This window comes from Rattus norvegicus, chromosome 16 (assembly GCF_021556685.1).
Source record: "Rattus norvegicus strain SHRSP/BbbUtx chromosome 16, alternate assembly SHRSP_T2T, whole genome shotgun sequence".
Lineage (NCBI taxonomy): Eukaryota > Metazoa > Chordata > Mammalia > Rodentia > Muridae > Rattus > Rattus norvegicus.
This window is the reverse complement of record NC_141549.1, coordinates 20,279,888-20,307,134: the sequence shown is the minus strand read 5'-3', so window position 1 is coordinate 20,307,134 and position 27,247 is coordinate 20,279,888. Positions and strand designations below refer to the sequence as shown.

Below are 27,247 nucleotides of genomic sequence, written 5' to 3'. Positions count from 1 at the left end.
ATGGGTTATCCTAAAGGATGTTGCCTGTATGCAGAATAGGTTCTTCTAGCTAGATTGTGTCCTAGATTAGTCTCACAGAGACTTCATGTTCCAGGGTGGGAAGATAACCAAATGGCCCCTACCCACTGAGAGGAGAAGGAGAGTGGGGCACAAGGGAACAATTATGGGAGAGGCTGACAGGGAGGGGGCAGTGAGCAGGATGTAAAGTAAATAAGTAAATATTAAAATTGAAAATATTAAAATTGAAAATAATTGAAAAAAGTTTCCAGGAAGCATCACATGGCACAACTGAGACTCCAATGAAACAATCAATTTTTACTTCAGTCTACAATCAGACTGAACATTTTATTTTAAAATTTATATATATGATCAATTCTCCCACACAGACTGTGTTTTGATATTCCAATCGATCCTGGAGGAGCATCAAGGGTCTAGGGATCAGGAGCCGCAGCCACTAGAAGAAAAAGAAGAATTATTAACAGTATCATCAGGCACATCTCTGGTGATATTGTCATGCCCAGCATCAACAACATCAGTGTCATTATCATGTAGATATCAATGTAGACATATCAATGTAGAGAGAAACAGTGAGAAGGTGGATGCTTCTCTTGTTATTTTTAATCTCAGAAGTTGCTTCTTTTGGAATGTTGCGGTCAAAGGCTATGCTAACTTCAGAAGTCAGAGTTCAGAATGACAGCGATAAATAGACAATAACATTTAACAGGAAGTTTTCCCGGCTTAGTCATTCAGGAAACACATGTTTTCACTGGAAGTGACAATAATCTCCTCATTCTAGAATAGGAAACATCCAAGTAGGAAAAAATATTACCTGGTCAGTTGTATTTCTCTAAACTGGATTTGTTACATTATGAAAATTATTTTCTATAAATTGAGAAAAAATAAAGTTTTCAGGTTCTAGGTTATGCGTAAATAGCCCTATAGAAGTATGAAATTTATTAACAAAAGAGACCTAGGTTTCTAGTAAAACAATCTTAATCTATTTTAAGCTACTATTTTAGTTTAACTTACCTGGTCCGACTCTCTTCTTAGTGGGAGCTCCTTGGCCATTTTCTTCATGCCATGCTTGTTGAATTTGGATTTTCATCCATGTTATGATGGATAAGAGTGAGGATATAAGCCATATGAAGAGCAAAAAAGGTATGCGTGGTATCTCTGTTGCCCGAAGATATCCACTCTCCCTGAGAAGGATCAAGCTGTGGTTTATTGGTTCAGCTCGTGCGGAAGCATGAAAAATATCCTCAGCACCCTGAGTAGCAGGCAGACCTTCTTCTACGTCAGGAGTAAAAGAAGATTCCTCATCTGAAGTAGCAGAATCAAATATTTCTTCTTCACTAAGGGATATCAAAAGAGTCAGGTTAGTCATTTGAATGGAGTCAAGGGAATAACAAGTGCAGGAACCAGGAGTGGGCTCTGGGTCAGCATGGGGTTTGTACCTTGTACTCTCCTTGTAAAGAGGTAAATCAACTACATAATCCAATCCAATGTGACTAGCTGGTCCTGAGTCATGACTCTCAACTAACACACTACTGTCAGCAGCACATGTAACAGACAGCCGAGGTTCAAGAGCAGCCAGACAGTCAGCAACAATGGCAGGATCTGTAGGCTCAGCATCAATAGCAGCCATACTGTCAGCAGGGTGGGTGGACATACTGGACTCAGGCTGAACAGCAGGCAGACAGTCAGCAGTACTGGAGCAATTAGTATGTTCAGGCTCAACAGCAGTCAGAATGTCAGCATGGTGGGTGGCCATAGTTGGCTCTGGCTCAGCAGAGTCCAGACAGTCAGCAGCTTTGGTGGAATTAGTCAGTTCAGGCTCAATAGCTACCAAACTGTCAGCAGGGTGTGGGGACATAGATGACTCAGGCTGAACAGAATCCAGACAGTCAGCAGGGTGGTTTGACCTAGTTAGCTCAGGCTGAACAGTAGCCAGACAATCAGCAGCTTTGGTGGAAAAAGTAGGCTCAGGCTCAACAGATGCCAAAGTGTCAGCAGGCTGGGTGGACATGGTTGGCTCAGCCTTGAGAGAAGCCAGACAGTCAGCAGCTTTATTGGCATGAGACAGCTCATGCTCAAGAGCAGCCAGACTGTCGGAACGGGGGGTGGGCATAGCTGGCTCTTGTTCAATAGAGTCCAGACCGTCAGCAGCATTGGTAGAATTATTATGTTCAGGCTCAACAGCTGCCAAACTGTCAGCAGGCTGGGTGGACATGGTTGTCTCAGTCCCAACAGAAGCCAGACAATCAGTAGCATTGGTGGAATTAATCAGCTCAGCCTTGAGAGAAGCCAGACAGCCAGCATCTTTGTTGGCATGAGACAGCTCATGCTCAAGAGCAGCCAGACTGTCGGCACGGTGGGTGGACATAGCTGGCTCTGGCTCAACATAGGCCAGGCAGTCAGCAGCACTGGAGGATTTAGTCGACTCAGGCTCAAGAGCAGCCAGACAGTAAGCAGCATTGGTGGAATGTGTAGGCTCAAGCTCATCAGTAGCCATATTGTCAGCAGGGTGGGTGGACATAGTTGTCTCAGTCCCAACAGAAGCCAAACAATCAGAAGCATTGGTAGAATCAATTGACTCAGCCTTCTGAGAAGCCAGACAGTCAGCAGTGTTGTTGGAATTAGTCAGCTCATGCTCAAGAGCAGCCAGACTGTCGGCACGGTGGGTGGGCTTAGCTGGCTCTTGTTCAACAGAGTCCAGACCGTCAGCAGCATTGGTGGAATTATGTTCAGGCTCAACAGCTGCCAAATTGTCAGTAGGCTGGGTGGACATGGTTGTCTCAGTCCCAACAGAAGCCAGACAATCAGTAGCATTGGTGGAATTAATCAGCTCAGCCTTGAGAGAAGCCAGACAGTCAGCATCTTTGTTGGCATGAGACAGCTCATGCTCAAGAGCAGCCAGACTGTCGGCATGGTGGGTGGACATAGCTGGCTCTGGCTCAACATAGGCCAGACAGTCAGCAGCATTGGAGGATTTAGTCGACTCAGGCTCAAGAGCAGCCAGACAGTAAGCAGCATTGGTGGAATGTGTAGGCTCAAGCTCATCAGTAGCCATATTATCAGCAGGGTGTGTGGACATAGATGACTCAGGCTGAACAGAGTCCAGACAGTCAGCAGGGTGGTTTGACCTAGTTAGCTCTGGCAGAACAGTAGCCAGAAAATCAGCAGCTCTGGTGGAAATTGTAGGCTCAGGCTCAACAGCTGCCGAACTGTCAGCAGGCTGGGTGGACATGGTTGGCTCAGCCTTGAGAGAAGCCAGACAGTCAGCAGCTTTGTTGGCATGAGACAGCTCATGCTCAAGAGCAGCCAGACTGTCGGCATGGTGGGTGGACATAGCTGGCTCTGGCTCAACGGAGTCCAGACTGTCAGCAGCATTGGTAGAATCATTATAGTCAGGCTCATGAGCAATAGGAATATCAGCAAGGTGGGTAGACATGGTTGTCTCAGACCCAACAGAAGCCAGAATATCAGCAGTATTGGAGGAATTAGTCGACTCAGGCTCAAGAGCAGCCAGACAGTAAGCAGCATTGGTGGAATGTGTAGGCTCAAGCTCATCCATAGCCATATTGTCAGCAGGGTGGGTGGACATAGTTGTCTCAGTCCCAACAGAAGCCAAACAATCAGTAGCATTGGTAGAATCAATTGACTCAGCCTTCTGAGAAGCCAGACAGTCAGCAGTGTTGTTGGAATTAGTCAGCTCATGCTCAAGAGCAGCCAGACTGTTGGAACGGTGGGTGGGATTAGCTGGCTCTTGTTCAACAGAGCCCAGACCATCAGCAGCATTGGTGGAACTATTATGTTCAGGCTCAACAGCTGCCACACTGTCAGTAGGCTGGGTGGACATGGTTGTCTCAGTCCCAAAAGAAGCCAGACAATCAGTAGCATTGATGGAATTAATCAGCTCAGTCTTGAGAGAAGGCAGGCAGTCAGCATCTTTGTTGGCATGAGACAGCTCATGCTCAAGAGAAGCCAGACTGTCGGCACGGTGGGTGGACATACCTGGCTCTGGCTCAACATAGGCCAGACAGTCAGCAGCATTGGAGGATTTAGTCGACTCAGGCTCAAGAGCAGCCAGACAGTAAGCAGCGTTGGTCAAATTTGTAGGCTCAAGCTCATCAGTAGCCATATTATCAGCAGGGTGTGTGGACATAGATGACTCAGGCTGAACAGAGTCCAGACAGTCAGCAGGGTGGTTTGACCTAGTTAGCTCTGGCAGAACAGTAGCCAGAAAATCAGCAGCTCTGGTGGAAATTGTAGGCTCAGGCTCAACAGCTGCCGAACTGTCAGCAGGCTGGGTGGACATGGTTGGCTCAGCCTTGAGAGAAGCCAGACAGTCAGCAGCTTTGTTGGCATGAGACAGCTCATGCTCAAGAGCAGCCAGACTGTCGGCACGGTGGGTGGACATAGCTGGCTCTGGCTCAACGGAGTCCAGACTGTCAGCAGCATTGGTAGAATCATTATAGTCAGGCTCATGAGCAATAGGAATATCAGCAAGGTGGGTAGACATGGTTGTCTCAGACCCAACAGAAGCCAGAATATCAGCAGCATTGGAGGAATTAGTCGACTGGGGCTCAAGAGCCGCCAGAAAGTAAGCAGCATTGGTGGAATGTGTAGCCTCAAGCTCATCAGTAGCCATATTGTCAGCCGGGTGGGTGGACATAGTTGTCTCAGTCCCAACAGAAGCCAAACAATCAGTAGCATTGGTAGAATCAATTGACTCAGCCTTCTGAGAAGCCAGACAGTCAGCAGTGTTGTTGGAATTAGTCAGCTCATGCTCAAGTGCAGCCAGGCTGTCGGCACGGTAGGTGGGCTTAGATGGCTCTTGTTCAACAGAGCCCAGACCATCAGCAGCATTGGTGGAACTATTATGTTCAGGCTCAACAGCTGCCAAATTGTCAGTAGGCTGGGTGGACATGGTTGTCTCAGTCCCAACAGAAGCCAGACAATCAGTAGCATTGGTGGAATTAATCAGCTCAGCCTTGAGAGAAGCCAGACAGTCAGCATCTTTGTTGGCATGAGACAGCTCATGCTCAAGAGAAGCCAGACTGTCGGCACGGTGGGTGGACATACCTGGCTCTGGCTCAACATAGGCCAGACAGTCAGCAGCATTGGAGGATTTAGTCGACTCAGGCTCAAGAGCAGCCAGACAGTAAGCAGCGTTGGTCAAATTTGTAGGCTCAAGCTCATCAGTAGCCATATTATCAGCAGGGTGTGTGGACATAGATGACTCAGGCTGAACAGAGTCCAGACAGTCAGCAGGGTGGTTTGACCTAGTTAGCTCTGGCAGAACAGTAGCCAGAAAATCAGCAGCTCTGGTGGAAATTGTAGGCTCAGGCTCAACAGCTGCCGAACTGTCAGCAGGCTGGGTGGACATGGTTGGCTCAGCCTTGAGAGAAGCCAGACAGTCAGCAGCTTTGTTGGCATGAGACAGCTCATGCTCAAGAGCAGCCAGACTGTCGGCACGGTGGGTGGACATAGCTGGCTCTGGCTCAACGGAGTCCAGACTGTCAGCAGCATTGGTAGAATCATTATAGTCAGGCTCATGAGCAATAGGAATATCAGCAAGGTGGGTAGACATGGTTGTCTCAGACCCAACAGAAGCCAGAATATCAGCAGCATTGGAGGAATTAGTCGACTGGGGCTCAAGAGCCGCCAGAAAGTAAGCAGCATTGGTGGAATGTGTAGCCTCAAGCTCATCAGTAGCCATATTGTCAGCCGGGTGGGTGGACATAGTTGTCTCAGTCCCAACAGAAGCCAAACAATCAGTAGCATTGGTAGAATCAATTGACTCAGCCTTCTGAGAAGCCAGACAGTCAGCAGTGTTGTTGGAATTAGTCAGCTCATGCTCAAGTGCAGCCAGGCTGTCGGCACGGTAGGTGGGCTTAGATGGCTCTTGTTCAACAGAGCCCAGACCATCAGCAGCATTGGTGGAACTATTATGTTCAGGCTCAACAGCTGCCAAATTGTCAGTAGGCTGGGTGGACATGGTTGTCTCAGTCCCAACAGAAGCCAGACAATCAGTAGCATTGGTGGAATTAATCAGCTCAGCCTTGAGAGAAGCCAGACAGTCAGCATCTTTGTTGGCATGAGACAGCTCATGCTCAAGAGAAGCCAGACTGTCGGCACGGTGGGTGGACATACCTGGCTCTGGCTCAACATAGGCCAGACAGTCAGCAGCATTGGAGGATTTAGTCGACTCAGGCTCAAGAGCAGCCAGACAGTAAGCAGCGTTGGTCAAATTTGTAGGCTCAAGCTCATCAGTAGCCATATTATCAGCAGGGTGTGTGGACATAGATGACTCAGGCTGAACAGAGTCCAGACAGTCAGCAGGGTGGTTTGACCTAGTTAGCTCTGGCAGAACAGTAGCCAGAAAATCAGCAGCTCTGGTGGAAATTGTAGGCTCAGGCTCAACAGCTGCCGAACTGTCAGCAGGCTGGGTGGACATGGTTGGCTCAGCCTTGAGAGAAGCCAGACAGTCAGCAGCTTTGTTGGCATGAGACAGCTCATGCTCAAGAGCAGCCAGACTGTCGGCACGGTGGGTGGACATAGCTGGCTCTGGCTCAACGGAGTCCAGACTGTCAGCAGCATTGGTAGAATCATTATAGTCAGGCTCATGAGCAATAGGAATATCAGCAAGGTGGGTAGACATGGTTGTCTCAGACCCAACAGAAGCCAGAATATCAGCAGTATTGGAGGAATTAGTCGACTCAGGCTCAAGAGCCGCCAGAAAGTAAGCAGCATTGGTGGAATGTGTAGGCTCAAGCTCATCCATAGCCATATTGTCAGCAGGGTGGGTGGACATAGTTGTCTCAGTCCCAACAGAAGCCAAACAATCAGTAGCATTGGTAGAATCAATTGACTCAGCCTTCTGAGAAGCCAGACAGTCAGCAGTGTTGTTGGAATTAGTCAGCTCATGCTCAAGAGCAGCCAGACTGTTGGAACGGTGGGTGGGATTAGCTGGCTCTTGTTCAACAGAGCCCAGACCATCAGCAGCATTGGTGGAACTATTATGTTCAGGCTCAACAGCTGCCACACTGTCAGTAGGCTGGGTGGACATGGTTGTCTCAGTCCCAAAAGAAGCCAGACAATCAGTAGCATTGATGGAATTAATCAGCTCAGTCTTGAGAGAAGGCAGGCAGTCAGCATCTTTGTTGGCATGAGACAGCTCATGCTCAAGAGAAGCCAGACTGTCGGCACGGTGGGTGGACATACCTGGCTCTGGCTCAACATAGGCCAGACAGTCAGCAGCATTGGAGGATTTAGTCGACTCAGGCTCAAGAGCAGCCAGACAGTAAGCAGCGTTGGTCAAATTTGTAGGCTCAAGCTCATCAGTAGCCATATTATCAGCAGGGTGTGTGGACATAGATGACTCAGGCTGAACAGAGTCCAGACAGTCAGCAGGGTGGTTTGACCTAGTTAGCTCTGGCAGAACAGTAGCCAGAAAATCAGCAGCTCTGGTGGAAATTGTAGGCTCAGGCTCAACAGCTGCCGAACTGTCAGCAGGCTGGGTGGACATGGTTGGCTCAGCCTTGAGAGAAGCCAGACAGTCAGCAGCTTTGTTGGCATGAGACAGCTCATGCTCAAGAGCAGCCAGACTGTCGGCACGGTGGGTGGACATAGCTGGCTCTGGCTCAACGGAGTCCAGACTGTCAGCAGCATTGGTAGAATCATTATAGTCAGGCTCATGAGCAATAGGAATATCAGCAAGGTGGGTAGACATGGTTGTCTCAGACCCAACAGAAGCCAGAATATCAGCAGTATTGGAGGAATTAGTCGACTCAGGCTCAAGAGCAGCCAGACAGTAAGCAGCATTGGTGGAATGTGTAGGCTCAAGCTCATCCATAGCCATATTGTCAGCAGGGTGGGTGGACATAGTTGTCTCAGTCCCAACAGAAGCCAAACAATCAGTAGCATTGGTAGAATCAATTGACTCAGCCTTCTGAGAAGCCAGACAGTCAGCAGTGTTGTTGGAATTAGTCAGCTCATGCTCAAGAGCAGCCAGACTGTCGGAACGGTGGGTGGGATTAGCTGGCTCTTGTTCAACAGAGCCCAGACCATCAGCAGCATTGGTGGAACTATTATGTTCAGGCTCAACAGCTGCCACACTGTCAGTAGGCTGGGTGGACATGGTTGTCTCAGTCCCAAAAGAAGCCAGACAATCAGTAGCATTGATGGAATTAATCAGCTCAGTCTTGAGAGAAGGCAGGCAGTCAGCATCTTTGTTGGCATGAGACAGCTCATGCTCAAGAGAAGCCAGACTGTCGGCACGGTGGGTGGACATACCTGGCTCTGGCTCAACATAGGCCAGACAGTCAGCAGCATTGGAGGATTTAGTCGACTCAGGCTCAAGAGCAGCCAGACAGTAAGCAGCGTTGGTCAAATTTGTAGGCTCAAGCTCATCAGTAGCCATATTATCAGCAGGGTGTGTGGACATAGATGACTCAGGCTGAACAGAGTCCAGACAGTCAGCAGGGTGGTTTGACCTAGTTAGCTCTGGCAGAACAGTAGCCAGAAAATCAGCAGCTCTGGTGGAAATTGTAGGCTCAGGCTCAACAGCTGCCGAACTGTCAGCAGGCTGGGTGGACATGGTTGGCTCAGCCTTGAGAGAAGCCAGACAGTCAGCAGCTTTGTTGGCATGAGACAGCTCATGCTCAAGAGCAGCCAGACTGTCGGCACGGTGGGTGGACATAGCTGGCTCTGGCTCAACGGAGTCCAGACTGTCAGCAGCATTGGTAGAATCATTATAGTCAGGCTCATGAGCAATAGGAATATCAGCAAGGTGGGTAGACATGGTTGTCTCAGACCCAACAGAAGCCAGAATATCAGCAGCATTGGAGGAATTAGTCGACTGGGGCTCAAGAGCCGCCAGAAAGTAAGCAGCATTGGTGGAATGTGTAGCCTCAAGCTCATCAGTAGCCATATTGTCAGCCGGGTGGGTGGACATAGTTGTCTCAGTCCCAACAGAAGCCAAACAATCAGTAGCATTGGTAGAATCAATTGACTCAGCCTTCTGAGAAGCCAGACAGTCAGCAGTGTTGTTGGAATTAGTCAGCTCATGCTCAAGTGCAGCCAGGCTGTCGGCACGGTAGGTGGGCTTAGATGGCTCTTGTTCAACAGAGTCCTTACCGTCAGCAGTATTGGTGGAATTATGTTCAGGCTCAACAGCTGCCAAATTGTCAGTAGGCTGGGTGGACATGGTTGTCTCAGTCCCAACAGAAGCCAGACAATCAGTAGCATTGGTGGAATTAATCAGCTCAGCCTTGAGAGAAGCCAGACAGTCAGCATCTTTGTTGGCATGAGACAGCTCATGCTCAAGAGCAGCCAGACTGTCGGCATGGTGGGTGGACATAGCTGGCTCTGGCTCAACATAGGCCAGACAGTCAGCAGCATTGGAGGATTTAGTCGACTCAGGCTCAAGAGCAGCCAGACAGTAAGCAGCATTGGTGGAATGTGTAGGCTCAAGCTCATCAGTAGCCATATTATCAGCAGGGTGTGTGGACATAGATGACTCAGGCTGAACAGAGTCCAGACAGTCAGCAGGGTGGTTTGACCTAGTTAGCTCTGGCAGAACAGTAGCCAGAAAATCAGCAGCTCTGGTGGAAATTGTAGGCTCAGGCTCAACAGCTGCCGAACTGTCAGCAGGCTGGGTGGACATGGTTGGCTCAGCCTTGAGAGAAGCCAGACAGTCAGCAGCTTTGTTGGCATGAGACAGCTCATGCTCAAGAGCAGCCAGACTGTCGGCATGGTGGGTGGACATAGCTGGCTCTGGCTCAACGGAGTCCAGACTGTCAGCAGCATTGGTAGAATCATTATAGTCAGGCTCATGAGCAATAGGAATATCAGCAAGGTGGGTAGACATGGTTGTCTCAGACCCAACAGAAGCCAGAATATCAGCAGTATTGGAGGAATTAGTCGACTCAGGCTCAAGAGCAGCCAGACAGTAAGCAGCATTGGTGGAATGTGTAGGCTCAAGCTCATCCATAGCCATATTGTCAGCAGGGTGGGTGGACATAGTTGTCTCAGTCCCAACAGAAGCCAAACAATCAGTAGCATTGGTAGAATCAATTGACTCAGCCTTCTGAGAAGCCAGACAGTCAGCAGTGTTGTTGGAATTAGTCAGCTCATGCTCAAGAGCAGCCAGACTGTTGGAACGGTGGGTGGGATTAGCTGGCTCTTGTTCAACAGAGCCCAGACCATCAGCAGCATTGGTGGAACTATTATGTTCAGGCTCAACAGCTGCCACACTGTCAGTAGGCTGGGTGGACATGGTTGTCTCAGTCCCAAAAGAAGCCAGACAATCAGTAGCATTGATGGAATTAATCAGCTCAGTCTTGAGAGAAGGCAGGCAGTCAGCATCTTTGTTGGCATGAGACAGCTCATGCTCAAGAGAAGCCAGACTGTCGGCACGGTGGGTGGACATACCTGGCTCTGGCTCAACATAGGCCAGACAGTCAGCAGCATTGGAGGATTTAGTCGACTCAGGCTCAAGAGCAGCCAGACAGTAAGCAGCGTTGGTCAAATTTGTAGGCTCAAGCTCATCAGTAGCCATATTATCAGCAGGGTGTGTGGACATAGATGACTCAGGCTGAACAGAGTCCAGACAGTCAGCAGGGTGGTTTGACCTAGTTAGCTCTGGCAGAACAGTAGCCAGAAAATCAGCAGCTCTGGTGGAAATTGTAGGCTCAGGCTCAACAGCTGCCGAACTGTCAGCAGGCTGGGTGGACATGGTTGGCTCAGCCTTGAGAGAAGCCAGACAGTCAGCAGCTTTGTTGGCATGAGACAGCTCATGCTCAAGAGCAGCCAGACTGTCGGCACGGTGGGTGGACATAGCTGGCTCTGGCTCAACGGAGTCCAGACTGTCAGCAGCATTGGTAGAATCATTATAGTCAGGCTCATGAGCAATAGGAATATCAGCAAGGTGGGTAGACATGGTTGTCTCAGACCCAACAGAAGCCAGAATATCAGCAGCATTGGAGGAATTAGTCGACTGGGGCTCAAGAGCCGCCAGAAAGTAAGCAGCATTGGTGGAATGTGTAGCCTCAAGCTCATCAGTAGCCATATTGTCAGCCGGGTGGGTGGACATAGTTGTCTCAGTCCCAACAGAAGCCAAACAATCAGTAGCATTGGTAGAATCAATTGACTCAGCCTTCTGAGAAGCCAGACAGTCAGCAGTGTTGTTGGAATTAGTCAGCTCATGCTCAAGTGCAGCCAGGCTGTCGGCACGGTAGGTGGGCTTAGATGGCTCTTGTTCAACAGAGTCCTTACCGTCAGCAGTATTGGTGGAATTATGTTCAGGCTCAACAGCTGCCAAATTGTCAGTAGGCTGGGTGGACATGGTTGTCTCAGTCCCAACAGAAGCCAGACAATCAGTAGCATTGGTGGAATTAATCAGCTCAGCCTTGAGAGAAGCCAGACAGTCAGCATCTTTGTTGGCATGAGACAGCTCATGCTCAAGAGCAGCCAGACTGTCGGCATGGTGGGTGGACATAGCTGGCTCTGGCTCAACATAGGCCAGACAGTCAGCAGCATTGGAGGATTTAGTCGACTCAGGCTCAAGAGCAGCCAGTGTGTCAGCAGGGTGATTGGACATAGTTGGCTCTGGTTCCACATCAGGCAGACTGTCAGCAGGGTGGGTGGACATGTTTGGCTCAGGCTCAAGGTCAGCCAGACAGTCAGCACCTTTGGTAGAAGTATTATGTGCAGGCTCGTCAGCAGTCAGAATGTCAGCAGGGTGGGTGGACATAGTCGGCTCAGGCTCAACAGCTGCCATACTGTCAGCAGGGTTGGTGGACATAGCGGGCTCTGGTGCAACAGCAGCCCGACAGTCAGCGGCATTGGTAGAAATAGTCGGATCAGGCTCAAGGTCAGCCAGACAGTCAGCAGTGTTGTTGGAATTAGTCAGCTCAGGCTCAAGAGCAGCCAGAGTGTCAGCAGGGTGGGTGGACATAGTTGGCTCTGGTTCCACATCAGGCAGACAGTCAGCAGGGTGGGTGGACATAGTTGGCTCTGGTGCAACAGCAGCCTGAAAGTCAGCGGCATTGGTAGAAATAGTCGGATCAGGCTCAAGGTCAGCCAGACAGTCAGCAGTGTTGTTGAAATTGGTCAGCTCAGGCTCAAGAGCAGCCAGAGTGTCAGCAGGGTGGGTGGACATAGTTGGCTCTGGTTCCACATCAGGCAGACTGTCAGCAGGGTGGGTGGACATGTTTGGCTCAGGCTCAAGGTCAGCCAGACAGTCAGCAGCTTTGGTAGAATTATTATGTTCAGGCTCATCAGCAGTCAGAATGTCAGCAGGGTGGGTGGACATAGTCGGCTCAGGCTCAACAGCTGCCATACTGTCAGCAGGGTTGGTGGACATAGCAGGCTCTGGTGCAACAGCAGCCTGAAAGTCAGCGGCATTGGTAGAAATCGTCGGATCAGGCTCAAGGTCAGCCAGACAGTCAGCAGTGTTGTTGGAATTAGTCAGCTCAGGCTCAAGAGCAGCCAGAGTGTCAGCAGGGTGGGTGGACATAGTTGGCTCTGGTTCCACATCTGGCAGACAGTCAGCAGGGTAGGTGGACATAGCAGGCTCTGGTGCAACAGCAGCCTGAAAGTCAGCGGCATTGGTAGAAATCGTCGGATCAGGCTCAAGGTCAGCCAGACAGTCAGCAGTGTTGTTGGAATTAGTCAGCTCAGGCTCAAGATCAGCCAGAGTGTCAGCAGGGTGGGTGGACATAGTTGGCTCTGGTTCCACATCTGGCAGACAGTCAGCAGGGTAGGTGGACATAGTTGGCTCTGGTGCAACAGCAGCCTGAAAGTCAGCGGCATTGGTAGAAATAGTCGGATCAGGCTCAAGGTCAGCCAGACAGTCAGCAGTGTTGTTGAAATTGGTCAGCTCAGGCTCAAGAGCAGCCAGAGTGTCAGCAGGGTGGGTGGACATAGTTGGCTCTGGTTCCACATCAGGCAGACTGTCAGCAGGGTGGGTAGACATGTTTGGCTCAGGCTCAAGGTCAGCCAGACAGTCAGCAGTGTTGTTGAAAGTAGTCAGCTCAGGCTCAAGAGCAGCCAGAGTGTCAGCAGGGTGGGTGGACATAGTTGGCTCTGGTTCCACATCAGGCAGACAGTCAGCAGGGTGGGTGGACATAGTTGGCTCTGGTGCAACAGCAGCCTGAAAGTCAGCGGCATTGGTAGAAATCGTCGGATCAGGCTCAAGGTCAGCCAGACAGTCAGCAGTGTTGTTGGAATTAGTCAGTTCAGGCTCAAGAGCAGCCAGAGTGTCTGCAGGGTGATTGGACATAGTTGGCTCTGGTTCCACATCAGGCAGACTGTCAGCAGGGTGGGTGGACATGTTTGGCTCAGGCTCAAGGTCAGCCAGACAGTCAGCAGTGTTGTTGAAAGTAGTCAGCTCAGGCTCAAGAGCAGCCAGAGTGTCAGCAGGGTGGGTGGACATAGTTGGCTCTGGTTCCACATCAGGCAGACAGTCAGCAGGGTGGGTGGACATAGTTGGCTCTGGTGCAACAGCAGCCTGAAAGTCAGCGGCATTGGTAGAAATCGTCGGATCAGGCTCAAGGTCAGCCAGACAGTCAGCAGTGTTGTTGGAATTAGTCAGCTCACGCTCAAGAGCAGCCAGACAGTCAGTAGCATTTGTAGAATTTGTTGGGTCAGGCTCGGCAGCATCCAGGCTGTCAGCAGTAGAGGTGGAAGCTTCACGATCAGCAGTAGCCTTAGGAATAGAATTTCTATGCTCAGAAGACACCGCATAGAAATTATCTGTTTTATATTTTTCATCCTAAAACGAAAATTAGCAGTGATACTTTTGATTGAAAATTTACTGATTTTATTCATTCTATCACCCTTCTGATAATGTCAGAACCTGGATTCATAGTCCCCAAACTATTTGTGTATTCTGTCGAAAGTTAGCACGACATTCAGTGACATTCAGTGAAGTCTGCTTCCTGTCTGCTTGAGTAATTGGCCCAGAGTTTTTCAAAGTCTTTACTGTGGATCTCTTTAGGTTTATACTTAGATTTCTTCTGCTCTTTGCTACCTGAAGTCATTTTTCCTTGTAAGATGGAAATATATAAATAGAAAGGACAAAATGTGACTCTTGGCCTCTGATGTTTTGCTCTACTCTTCCTCTAAATAGTGATTTTGTAATATTCTCTTTCCTTCATATTCTATGGTTCATTCTGCACTGTTTCTCTCTAAAACTCTCCAAGTAAAAAGGCCACCTCCCTCCCTCCGCCCCTCCCTCCCTCCTCCCTCTCTCTCTCTCTCTCTCTCCCCCCGTCTTTTTGTACTTTCTGCTGCACTACCCCTCAAGTAGCCACTTTTCTTATTCCTTCGTGAGAGAGATGGGAATATTCTTTATACCAAATCTTTCTCTGGATAATCACCTTCTCTTTCATGCAATTAAGCATCACTTTTAAATGAGGTGCTTCATTCTATAAACTAAGGTTACATTGATTACTTAGCATTAAGGGTGGGTACTAAGGAAATGTCTACATTCCAGTTTGAGAGATTAGAGGTCTGTGCAAAGGCTGAACCACAGCAATTAGTAGAAATTTGTTTATAAGTAAACAACGCAATCTGGGAGGAGGGCACAGTATCGTCAACTATTCTGTAACATCATGACTATTGCTACACTTACAGGATGTATATTAAGACCTCATCCAGCACCTCTGTGGTGGCTTGAATGTCAACAGCCCCATAGGCTCACATTATGCTTGCTGTGCAGAGCGCTGAATTATTTTCAAAAGGAGTAGGTGGTGGGGCTGTTTTGTAGTAAAACTGTTGCCAGGATGAGGTTTAAGATTTCAATAGAGAGACAGAGCTGGAAACAGAGTAGAACAACAGTGCTTTCTTTTGGCATCTGAGACACCGCCAGAACCTGAAGGGACTGACCATATAAACAGTTCTCTACACCCAAATCCTGTGGGAGGGAGAGCTAAACCTTCAGAGAGGCAGACATGCCTGGGAAACCAGAAGAGACTGCACTCTGCACACATTACTGACTCCAGAGGAAAACACCAAACGCCATCTGGAACCCTGGTGCACAGAAGCTCCCGGAAAGGGCGGTCAGAACTTCCTGGTGGCTGCCGCCGCGGAGAGCTCATAAGCAACACCCCATGAGCAACCTTGAGCCTCCGGATCACAGGTAAGACCAACTTTTCTGCTCCAAGTGACCTGCCTGGTGAATTCAGGGCACAGGCCCACAGGAACAGCTGAAGACCTGTAGATAGGAAAAACTACACGCCCCAAAGCAGAACACTCTGTTCCCATAACTGGCTGAAAGAAAACAGGAAAACAGGTCTACAGCACTCCTGAAAAACAGGCATATAGGACAGTCTAGCCACTGTCAGAAATAGCAGAACAAAGTAACACTAGAGATAATCTGATGGCGAGAGGCAAGCACAGGAACCCAAGCAACAGAAACCAAGACTACATGGCATCATCGGAGCCCAATTCTCCCACCAAAGCAAACACAAAATATCCAAACACACAAGAAAAGCAAGATCTAGTTTCAAAATCATATTTGATCATGATGCTGGAGAACTTCCAGAAAGACGTGAATAACTCCCTTAGAGAACAAGTAGAAGCCGACAGAGAGGAATCGCAAAAATCCCTGAAAGAATTCCAGGAAAACATAAATAAACAAGTAGAAGCCCATAGAGAGGAGTCACAAAAATCCCTGAAAGAATTCCAGGAAAACACAATCAAACAGTTGAAGGAATTGAAAATGGAAATAGAAGCAATCAAGAAAGAACACATGGAAACAACCCTGGAAATACAAAACCTAAAGAAGAGACAAGGAGCTGTAGATACGAGCTTCACCAACAGAATACAAGATATGGAAGAGAGAATCTCAGGAGCAGAAGATTCCATAGAAATCATCAACTCAACAGTCAAAGATAATGTAAAGCGGAAAAAGCTACTGGTCCAAAACATACAGGAAATCCAGGACTCAATGAGAAGATCAAACCTAAGGATAATAGGTATAGAAGAGAGTGAAGACTCCCAGCTCAAAGGACCAGTAAATATCTTCAACAAAATCATAGAAGAAATCTTCCCTAACCTAAAGAAAGAGATACCCATAAGCATACAAGAAGCCTACAGAACTCCAAATAGATTGGACCAGAAAAGAAACAGCTCCCGTCACATAATAGTCAAAACACCAAACGCACAAAATAAAGAAAGAATATTAAAAGCAGTAAGGGAAAAAGATCAAGTAACATAAAGGCAGACCTATCAGAATCATACAGACTTTTCGCCAGAAACTATAAAATCCAGAAGATCCTGGACAGATGTCATACAGACCCTAAGAGAACACAAATGCCAGCCCAGGTTACTGCATCCTGCAAAACTCTCAATTAACATAGATGAAGAAACCAAGATATTCCAGGACAAAACCAAATTTACACAATATCTTTCTACAAATCCAGCACTACAAAGGATAATAAATGGTAAAGCCCAACATAAGGAGGCAAGAGATACCCTAGACGAAGCAAGAAACTAATCGTCTTGGCAACAAAACAAAGAGAAGAAAAGCGCACAAACATAACCTCATATCCAAATATGAATATAACAGGAAGCAATAATCACTATTCCTTAATATCTCTCAACATCAATGGCCTCAACTCCCCAATGAAAAGACATAGATTAACAAACTGGATACGCAACGAGGACCCTGCATTCTGCTGCCTACAGGAAACACACCTCAGAGACAAAGACAGACACTACCTCAGAGTGAAATGCTGGAAAACAACTTTCCAAGCAAATGGTCAGAAGAAGCAAGCTGGAGTAGCCATTCTAATGTCAAATAAAATCAATTTTCAACCAAAAGTCATCAAAAAAGATAAGGAAGGACACTTTATATTCATCAAAGGAAAAATCCACCAAGATGAACTCTCAATCCTAAATATCTATGCCCCAAATACAAGGGCACCTACATACATAAAAGAAACCTTACTAAAGCTCAAAACACACATTGCACCTCACACAATGATGGTAGGAGATTTCAACACCCCACTCTCATCAATGGACAGATCATGGAAATAGAAATTAAACAGAGACCTAGACAGATTAAGAGAATTCATGAGCCAAATGGACTTAACGGATATTTATAGAACATTCTATCCTAAAGCAAAAGGATATACCTTCTTCTCAGCTCCTCATGGTACTTTCTCCAAAATTGACCATATAATTGGTCAAAAAACGGGCCTCAACAGGTACAGAAAGATAGAAATAATCCCATGCATCTTATCAGACCACCATGGCCTAAAGTTGGTCTTCAATAAAAATAATGGAAGAACGTCCACATATACGTGGAAATAAAACAATGCTCTATTCAATGATAACCAGGTCAAGGAAGAAATAAAGAAAGAAATTAAAGATTGCTTAGAATTTAATGAAAACGAAGGTACAACATACCCAAACTTATGGGACACAATGAAAGCTGTGCTATGAGGAAACTCATAACGCTGAGTGCCTGCAGAAAGAAAGAGGAAAGAGCATATGTCAGCAGCTTGACAACACCCCTAAACGCTCTAGAACAAAAAGAAGCAAACACACCCAGGAGGAGTAGAATGCAGGAAATAATCAAACTCAGAGCTGAAATCAGCCAAGTAGAAACAAATGGACCATAGAAAGAATCAACAGAACCAAGAGATGGTTCTTTGAGACAATCATTAAGATAGATAAACCCTTAGCCAGACTAACTAGAGGACACAGAGAGTGTGTCCAAATTAACAAAATCAGAAATGAAAAGGGAGACATAACTACAGATTCAGACGAAATTCAAAAAATCATCAGATCTTAGTATAAAAGCCTGTATTCAACAAAACTTGAAAATCTGCAGGAAATGGACAATTTCCTAGACAGATACCAGGTACCAAAGTTAAATCAGGAACATATAAACCAGATAAACAACCCCATAACTCCTAAGGAAATGGAAGCAGTCATTAAAGGTCTCCCAACCAAAAAGGGCCCAGGTCCAGACGGATTCAGTGCAGAATTCTATCAGACCTTCATAGAAGACCTCATACCAATATTCTCCAAACTATTCCACAAAAATGAAACAAACGGAGCACTACCGAATTCCTTCTATGAAGCCACAATTACTCTTATACCTAAACCACACAAAGACCCAACAAAGAAAGAGAACCTCAGAACAATTTCCCTTATGAATATCGACACAAGAATACTCAATAAATATCTGGCAAACCAAATCCAAGAACACATCAAAACAATCATCCACCATGATCAAGTAGGCTTCATCCCAGGCATGCAGGGATAGTTTAATATACGGAAAACCATCAACGTGATCCATTATATAAACAAACTGAAAGAACAGAACCACATGATCATTTCATTAGATGCTGAGAAAGCATTTGACAAAATTCAACACCACTTCATGATAAAAGTCCTGGAAAGAATAGGAATTCAAGGCCCATACCTAAATATAGTAAAAGCCATATAGAGCAAACCAGTTGCTAACATTAAACAATATGGAGAGAAACTTGAAGCAATCCCACTAAAATCAGGGACTAGACAAGGCTGCCCACTCTCTCCCTACTTATTCAATATAGTTCTTGAAGTTCTAGCCAGAGCAATCAGACAACAAATGGAGGTCAAGGGGATACAGATGGGAAAAGAAGAAGTCAAAATATCACTATTTGCAGATGATATGATAGTACATTTAAGTGATCCCAAAAGTTCCACCAGAGAACTACAAAAGCTGATAAACAACTTCAGCAAAGTGGTTGGGTATAAAATTAACTCAAATAAATCAGTAGCCTTCCTCTACACAAAAGAGAAAAAGCTGAGAAAGAAATTAGGGAAATAACACCCTTCATAATAGATCCAAATAATATAAAGTACCTCGGTGTGACTTTATCCAAGCAAGTAAAAGATCTGTACAATAAGAACTTCAAGACTCTGAAGAAAGAAATTGAAGAAGACCTCAGAAGATGGAAAGATCTTCCATGCTCATGGATTGGCAGGATTAATATAGTAAAAATGGCCATCTTACCGAAAGCAATCTACAGATTCAATGCAATCCCCATCAAAATACCAATCCATTTCTTCAAAGAGTTAGAAAGAACAATTTGCAAATTCATCAACAAAAAGCCCAAGATAGCTAAAACTATCCTCAACAATAAAAGGACTTCAGGAGGAATCACTATCCCTGAACTCAAGCACTATTACAGAGCAATAATGATAAAAACTGCATGGTATTGGAACAGAGACAGACAGATAGACCAATGAAACAGAATTGAAGACCCAGAAATGAACCCACACACCTATGGGCACTTGATTTTTGACAAAGGAGCCAAAACCATCCAATGGAAAAAAGATAGCATTTTCAGCAAATGGTGCTGGTTCAACTGGAGGTCAACATGTAGAAGAATGCAGATCGATCCATGCTTATCACCCTGTACAAAGCTTAAGTCCAAGTGGATCAAGGACCTCCACATCAAACCAGATACACTCAAACTAATAGAAGAAAAACTAGGGAAGCATCTGGAACACATGGGCACTGGAAAAAATTTCCTGAACAAAACACCAATGGCTTATGCTCTAAGATCAAGAATCGACAAATGGGATCTCATAAAACTGCAAAGCTTCTGTAAGGCAAAGGACACTGTGGTTAGGACAAAACGGCCACCAACAGATTGGGAAAAGATCTTTACCAATCCTACAACAGATAGAGGCCTTATATCCAAAATATACAAAGAACTCAAGAAGTTAGCCCGCAGCGAGACAAATAACCCTATTAAAAAATGGGGTTCAGAGCTAAACAAAGAATTCACAGCTGAGGAAGGCGAAATGGCTGAGAAACATCTAAAGTAATGTTCAACATCTTTAGTCATAATGGAAATGCAAATCAAAACAACCCTGAGATTTCACCTCACACCAGTGAGAATGGGTAAGATCAAAAACTCAGGTGACAGCAAATGCTGGCGAGGATGTGGAGAAAGGGGAACACTCCTCCATTGTTGGTGGGAAAGCAGACTGGTGCAACCATTCTGGAAATCAGTCTGGAGGTTCCTCAGAAAATTGGACATTGAACTGCCTGAGGATCCAGCTATACCTCTCTTGGGCACATACCCAAAAGTTGCCCCGACATATAAAAAAGACACGTGCTCCACTATGTTCATAGCAGCCTTATTTATAATAGCCAGAAGCTGGAAAGAACCCAGATGCCCTTCAACAGAGGAATGGATACAGAAAATGTGGTACATCTACACAATGGAATATTACTCAGCTATCAAAAACAATGACTTTATGAAATTAATAGGCAAATGGTTGGAACTGGAAAATATCATCCTGAGTGAGGCAACCCAATCACAGAAAAACACACATGGTATGCACTCATTGATAAGTGGCTATTAGCCCAAATGCTTGAATTACCCTAGATGCATAGAACAAATGAAACTCAAGACGGATGATCAAAATGTGAATGCTTCACTCCTTCTTTAAATGGGGAACAAGAATACCCTTGGCAGGGAATAGAGAGGCAAAGATTAAAACAGACACAGAAGGAACACCCATTCAGAGCCTGCCCCACATGTGGCCCATACATATACAGCCACCCAATTAGACAATATGGATAAAGCGATGAAGTGCATGCTGTCAGGATACGGATGTAGATCTCTCCTGAGAGACACAGCCAGAATACAGCAAATACATAGCCGAATGCCAGCAGCAAACCACTGAACTGAGAACGGGACCCCCGTTGAAGGAATCAGAGAAAGAACTCGAAGAGCTCGAAGGAGCTCGAGACCCCATATGAACAACAATGCCAAGCAACCAGAGCTTCCAGGGACTAAGCCACTACCTAAAGACTATACATGGACTGACCCTGGACTCTGGACTCTGACCTCATAGGTAGCAATAAATATTCTAGTAAGATCACCAGTGGAAGGGGAAGCCCTTGGTCATGCTAAGACTGAACCCCCAGTGAACGTGATTGTTGGGGGGAGGGCAGCAATGGGGGGAGGATGGGGAGGGGAACACCCATAAAGAAGGGGAGGGGGAGGGATTAGGGGGATGTTGGCCTAGAAACCAGGAAAGGGAATAACACTCGAAATGTAAATAAGAAATACTCAAGTTAATAAAAAAAAAGATTTCAATAGACTGGTGTCATTTCCACTAAGTTCTCTCTTTCCTGTGTAGGTCAAGATGTGATCTCTCAGCTGCTGCTTCATCGTCATGCTTGTCTGCCTGAATCATGATGGTGATTTCTGTATCCAATTTAACCAAGAGACCCACTTCACACCATCTCTTTCTTCTAAACATTTTCTTTCCCATGATATTTTTTACAACTATAGAAAGTGACTAACATAAGCATCAGCTAGTTACAATAAGAGTGTATTTAACAGAGTCTGAAGGATTCATTCAAAGCTGTGAAGTGGTGTTACCCAGGGGATTTGGTCACAAAATGTGTTATCAAATTCCATAAAGCTAGCTTAGATAGGATGCCCGGAACACTCGTTGATTTAAATAGATAAATTCAGGAAGTTGGGCTTGTGAATGGGTTTGATGCTGCATTGTAAATGGGAAGCCTCATTGACTCATACTGCATAAGAAATAAGATCTTCACATGTTTGTTCTTCCTTACACCTCAGGGAAACCCATAACATGGCAGTCTACTTTTGACTTTCAGTGCCAGGTTTGAGGATGATTTACGTTTCTTACTTGCAAAACTGACACGTCAAACATTCTCTGCATCAACAAGCAATATATCACAGAGAAGATTCAACAGAACAGGTGAAGGAGGACTGTTGATCAAAGAATAATGTTGAAGAAGCATGCATTTCCTCTTAGTGTTCACACTATTAAAATGGATCATGAGAGAATTTAAGTTCCTTGGATTTCCTGAGAAAGACAGACTTGAATATAGCAAACCATGGGGTATGTTACACACATAGTCATGTTTTCATATGCAATGTGTTACCAGACTACTTATCACTACCCCATTGAACCATCTGGCTGGCAAATATGCATATACACATGTGTGTGCACTTATACGCATGTATGTATTTGTAACTACATATGTGTACGTGAGAAGATGTGTATACATGCATATATATGCAAGTATATGTATATATGTATATATGTATATATATTTACTGCTTTTAAAATAAAAGGAGAAAGATTGGTGTATAGCCGTTTAGAATAAAAATGAAATGTAGTAAGTGTGAATTTCTCATTCATGTGATCTTTTTCTTTCAGCCAAACTAGGCATCACCTTTGAAATGTGCCTGTGTCATTGTAAATCCTGCTGGCTGTACTTGTTTATAATGACTTATACCTGGTATTCCGCTAGCATGGGGTAGAGAACTGGTATTAACTAGCTAAGGTCTTTCATTTTTTTATTTTATACTCATTACACTGCATTTCCCATGTAGTCTTGTGGGAAGTCTTGTGTTCGTTTGGTTTTATTCAAATTTAACATCAGAAATGATGTTTAGTTTTACTTCAGTGACATTTATTCCTTGGAAGAATGGAAACTACCTTTGTCTTAGTTGTCTCTGTAAGATCCCACTGCTGTAATGATATTGTGGATTGTATTCTAATCATGGGCATATAAAATTTAGTTACTATATTCATCACCATTATTTGTACATTCCATAGCATCATAAAATTCTAGTTAGGATAAAATGTGTTTGCATTAGAAATTTTAGTTTAGAAAATTCTAATGACTTTTCACTGCAATAGAAGGTGATTGCCGAGTGAATTTCTGTTTATTAAAGTACCTGAGTTCTATGTCTTTGCTAAGTTCTTCCTAGAATAAAAATTACTCAGGTTCATCACCTGTAGTAGTTAATTGGAAACCAAATTGATCTAGGCATAAACGAAGAGCATTTGAGTTTGGTTTCTGTAAATTACAGTTTCTAATGATTCCATTATGTGTAATAATTATATCTGAACTTCCTCTTTCCTAATGATGAAATTAGAGGTCTAGAGGAAGGTAGTTAGCTACGTGTTGACAGTATGCAGTGGAGTAAGGAGTAAGTAGTGTGTGTAAGATCAGCAGACACACCCTTCTGCTTGCTTTGTAACTTCTGAAAGGGGATTTAAACAGGAAAGATGGCTGTTACTTTTGAATTTGTTTCTGTACTTTCTGTGACAAAATATCTGATGGGGAAAACCAGTCACTTATTTCAAGGAAGGAACAGGGAGGCCTGACTTTTGGCAGTACATTGTTGGTTCTCACATGCTGGTAGACCGGGAAGCAGATAACACAGTACTGGTACCACAAGTAGTCATAGCCATTAAAATCTACCACTGAAAACCTTCTGCTAGCAAGGCCAGACCCCGAAAGTTAAACAATCTCCCATCAGTGGCCAAGTGTTCAATCACATGAACTCCCATCTCTTTGTCTGATCCTCCCATGCACTGCTTAGCATTTGTGTTAATGTTAAATAACCCCCCCCACACACACATGCAGAGTTTATCTACTGTTTGTCTGTTAATGCTAACCAAAGTGTAAATCATACTACCAATGTGATAAACCTACTTGGCAGCCTGACTGACAACTTGAATTTGATACCTGAGACTGGAAACAGAGGAAGGGAAAGATTGATTCCTACAAGTTATCTTTTGATACCTACAATTCAACTTACATTCTCCTACTCCCCAAATAAATTAAGTACAGAATGTCCTTGAACTGACAGAGACCATCCTGCCTGATTTATGAGTTCATGAATTAACTGTGTACACCAACATACCCAGCCTCCTGTTGTGGGCACCCCGCCTATAAGTACTTTGGACTTCAATGGGTAAAACCAGAATGCTGAGGTCCTGTCCAGGAAGTTAAGAAATATCAGAAGACTGACTTATTTCCCCTGATGATAATTTTAATCTTTTTGCCTATCAAACATATTAAATCTGTGTGCTGGAAAAGGGGCTGAGGAGTTTAAAACATTCATTGCTCCTCCAGGACACCTGGCTTTGCTTTGTAAAACACATAATATTGGTTGACAAAATTCTGGAACAACAAGAACAAAGGATGAAATGACCTCTTCTGATTTTTGTGGGAAGCACACGCACATGGTATACAGACAGAATACACGCAAAACATTCACACACATAAAGTCAGTCAATCCAAAGTAAATGAAGCACAAAGTAAATGAAGCTTTCATGTTGACTGTACCTATTTCCAGGAGCATGTACTATTTGGTTTCTGTATTTTTATGACTTCTCCTCAGTGAGTTAAAAACATGCTCATTTTCTGTTTTTTCTTCTGTTTCCATAGTCTAATTTACTATTATTACATTTTATGACAGTGATTCTCAACCTGTCTGTCATACCCTATTGGAGGAAGGCATAGAACAGTCTCACACAGGTTGGCAAAGACCTTCTGAAAATACCAATACGACATTACAGTTGATGATATTATCAATCTGACACTGATGCAGTAGCAACATAACAGTTGTATGGTTGGGAATCACCACAGCATGAGGAACTGTATTAAAGGTCACAGCGTTAGGAAGGTTGAGAAGCAATGCCTAATGCAGTGACTGGCAAGGAGTGAGGATATGGAGAGTGTGAAGGGAATGCTCAAGGCTCATCTTTCTCTACTCGTTCACTACTTGCACTAGGAAGGCATAGGCACAAACACCCATCACTCCCCTTCACAAAAGGAAATAGGTTACTTCTCACATCAGTGGGGATTACTGTTGCAGATGTATTTTCTTCCCATACTTCAAGAATTGGGTCTACCCGAGAAGACACATAAACTCCAGATTTTCTAAAAATATTTTGGATCTTCTTAGGTATTATATGGAATTTTCTTCCCGATTCTCCCTGCAATGCAGAGAAGAGAGTTTACTTTTTATTTGGTCTTGAAATTAACTCTATTCTTTTAGGATGCATGCTTTCACATCAACAATGTTCTTTAGGAATTACAGGATATTGACACATGAAAATCAAAATTATTAAATATAAAATATCTTCTTATATGCCTATTTACAACTTAATAGGATACCATCAAGAAGTTAAAATATTTATGCTAGCCTAGATTAAGAGAAAATCATTAACTGACAAACTTGACCTTGTTCTTGTTGAGACTAAGCTTAATTCATTATCAGTCAATTATTCTGCTTCTAGTTTAAGATGATTATTAATATTAATGAGGCCCCTTCTAACAGTCTTCCTCTTCCATTGTGGGGAATCACAAAATGCACAGTTTTCATTTACAAATAAATGGCAATTTAATTGCTAGCACTGTCCATACCATAGAACCGGTGAAACTGCTTTATAGAAACACAATTGTCCACTGAGTCACATTCAAAAATCATTAAATTGCCACTCTTCATTCACACAGCCCCTCACTATAGGGCTATAGGTTATATAGAAACAGGTTTCTTAACCTGGAGCAGCTCACAGTGATAAAGCAGCCTCAGACTGGATATGGAAATATCTAAGTAAAGCACTACAATATTTTAACTGTTTGAATGTGGCACAAAGAATATAAGTTTATATTATTTTAAAATCCATAAAGAAGAACTTAAATGGAAATATACAGTAATTGACTCCCTGCATCTAAAAATGCTGGATAATTGGGAAAAACACTTGTTGTTTTTCTAGATGAAGAGCTTTCAACATACCCTCATAGAATCAAATAGAAAATGCTCTATTCTCATAAGACAAACTTGATGAACATATTACAAACTGCTACATAGCCACAATTTCTCCTTAGTGTAAATACACATGAAATAGAGAAACCAAGGAGATGCTCTCATACAGGATCCTAAAATAGCAGTGTCCAAAGGTAGATAAAAATTGCATGCATTTTCCTGAGGGTAAAGTCACTTAGGAGATTCATGGATTATAGAAATGTCTGGACTTACTAAGAAGTACTTATTATATATAAGTATACAGTAGCTATCATCAGACACACCAGGAGAGATCATCATATCTCATTATAGATGGTCGTCAGTCAACATGTGGTTGCTGTGAATTGGATTCATCAAGACCTCTGGAAGAGCAATCAGTGCTCCTTTTTTTTTGGTTTTTTTTTTTTTTTTTTGGTTCTTTCAGTCAGTGCTCTTAACCACTGAGCCATCTCTCCAGCCCAGGAAAACCGATATGGGAGAGGGTGAGGGGGAAGGGATGGGGGCTCATGGACCGGAAACCAGGAAGGGGAAAAACATTGGAAAAGTAAGTAAAGAAATATATCTAATAAAAATTTTTTAAAAAAGAAATATTATGGTCTAGTAACAGTCACATTTTAAAATCAGTCGAACATGTACTCATTTCTGCAAACAATACTTGTCAAACATCAGACATCTTCTATTGTACGAGGACTGCGCTCAGTCTTCCACTCACTATGTCTTTTGAGTCCATTCTCTTATTGGCCACCACTACCCACAAGGACTTACTGCTCACTTGCAGTTTGTAGAAATCTCCACATCTACAATGTGGACTCCCTTGAGCAATCTTTCCATATAAAACTGGGATAGTTACACTATTGCTGAATTGTAACAAAATTCATAAGAAAATTAAATTCACAAAGAAGAATTTTACCTTCACAGAGGAGGTAGAGCTGACATTATCCACATTCACACACCTAGGAACAACAAAGGAGGGCTTGTCAGGGAGCCTTTAGAATAACAGCATGCAACATTCTTCCAACCTTGGTTTTGTGGCTCAATCCCTTCTTCATGAATAAGAAACCCAGGCAAACTAGCCAGTAAACTTCAGGGGATTCTCTCTCACCACCTCCTGCCTCACCATAAGTGCCCCAGGATTCAGATGCACATGAGATCCTCAAGACCTCATGTGGATTCTGAGAATCCAAACTTCCATTCTCACAGACTCATGGCAAGCACTTTATCCACTGAATCATCTCCCTTCCTAAGGATGTTTGTCCATAACTCATGCTGTGTGGGAGATAATTGTTCAGCTTGTGATTATAGAAGAAATAAAGAAGCTGAAATCGGAGTACACAGAGGCAAAGAGAATGTCAGGTTCTGAACATTATACTTTTTACAGATTAATTGTAAAATGCACACATTCTTACCATGGTGATGTTCCTGTAAGTCTCTTACCAGCTTCTAAAGAGGGAAGCAAAATTTGTCACAAAACAACTATAGGAAACATGACAATAAGTACAAAGGCTAATATTTGTGACCCTATATCCTTTGGCACCATTTATGAAAAGCCTTTAAAGTGAATAATTATTGGTAAATAATAAATATATGCAAAAACCTTTCTTCCCATTTCCTAGTATATTTTAAAGACAAAG

The 27,247-nt window shown here is 44.4% G+C and overlaps 2 protein-coding genes across 3 annotated transcripts in view; both read right to left on the bottom strand.

Annotated features, from left to right (window-relative positions):
- Positions 1-27,247, bottom strand: part of Poteml2 (POTE ankyrin domain family member M like 2) — a 464,489-nt gene that overhangs the window by 217,853 nt on the left and 219,389 nt on the right.
- LOC148000434 (uncharacterized) lies at positions 309-9,521 on the bottom strand. Of its 2 annotated transcripts, XM_087589504.1 has the most exons (4): positions 1,455-9,521; positions 1,030-1,352; positions 830-882; positions 309-454 (listed from the first exon to the last, which is right to left on the bottom strand). In XM_087589504.1, exons 1-3 carry the CDS (start codon positions 9,515-9,517, stop codon positions 848-850), a joined length of 8,421 nt encoding a protein of 2,806 aa, XP_087445630.1. In that variant the 5' UTR covers positions 9,518-9,521; the 3' UTR covers positions 309-454; positions 830-847. The 2 variants fall into 2 exon arrangements, with proteins under 2 accessions (XP_087445630.1, XP_087445631.1); XM_087589505.1 differs by lacking the exon at positions 830-882.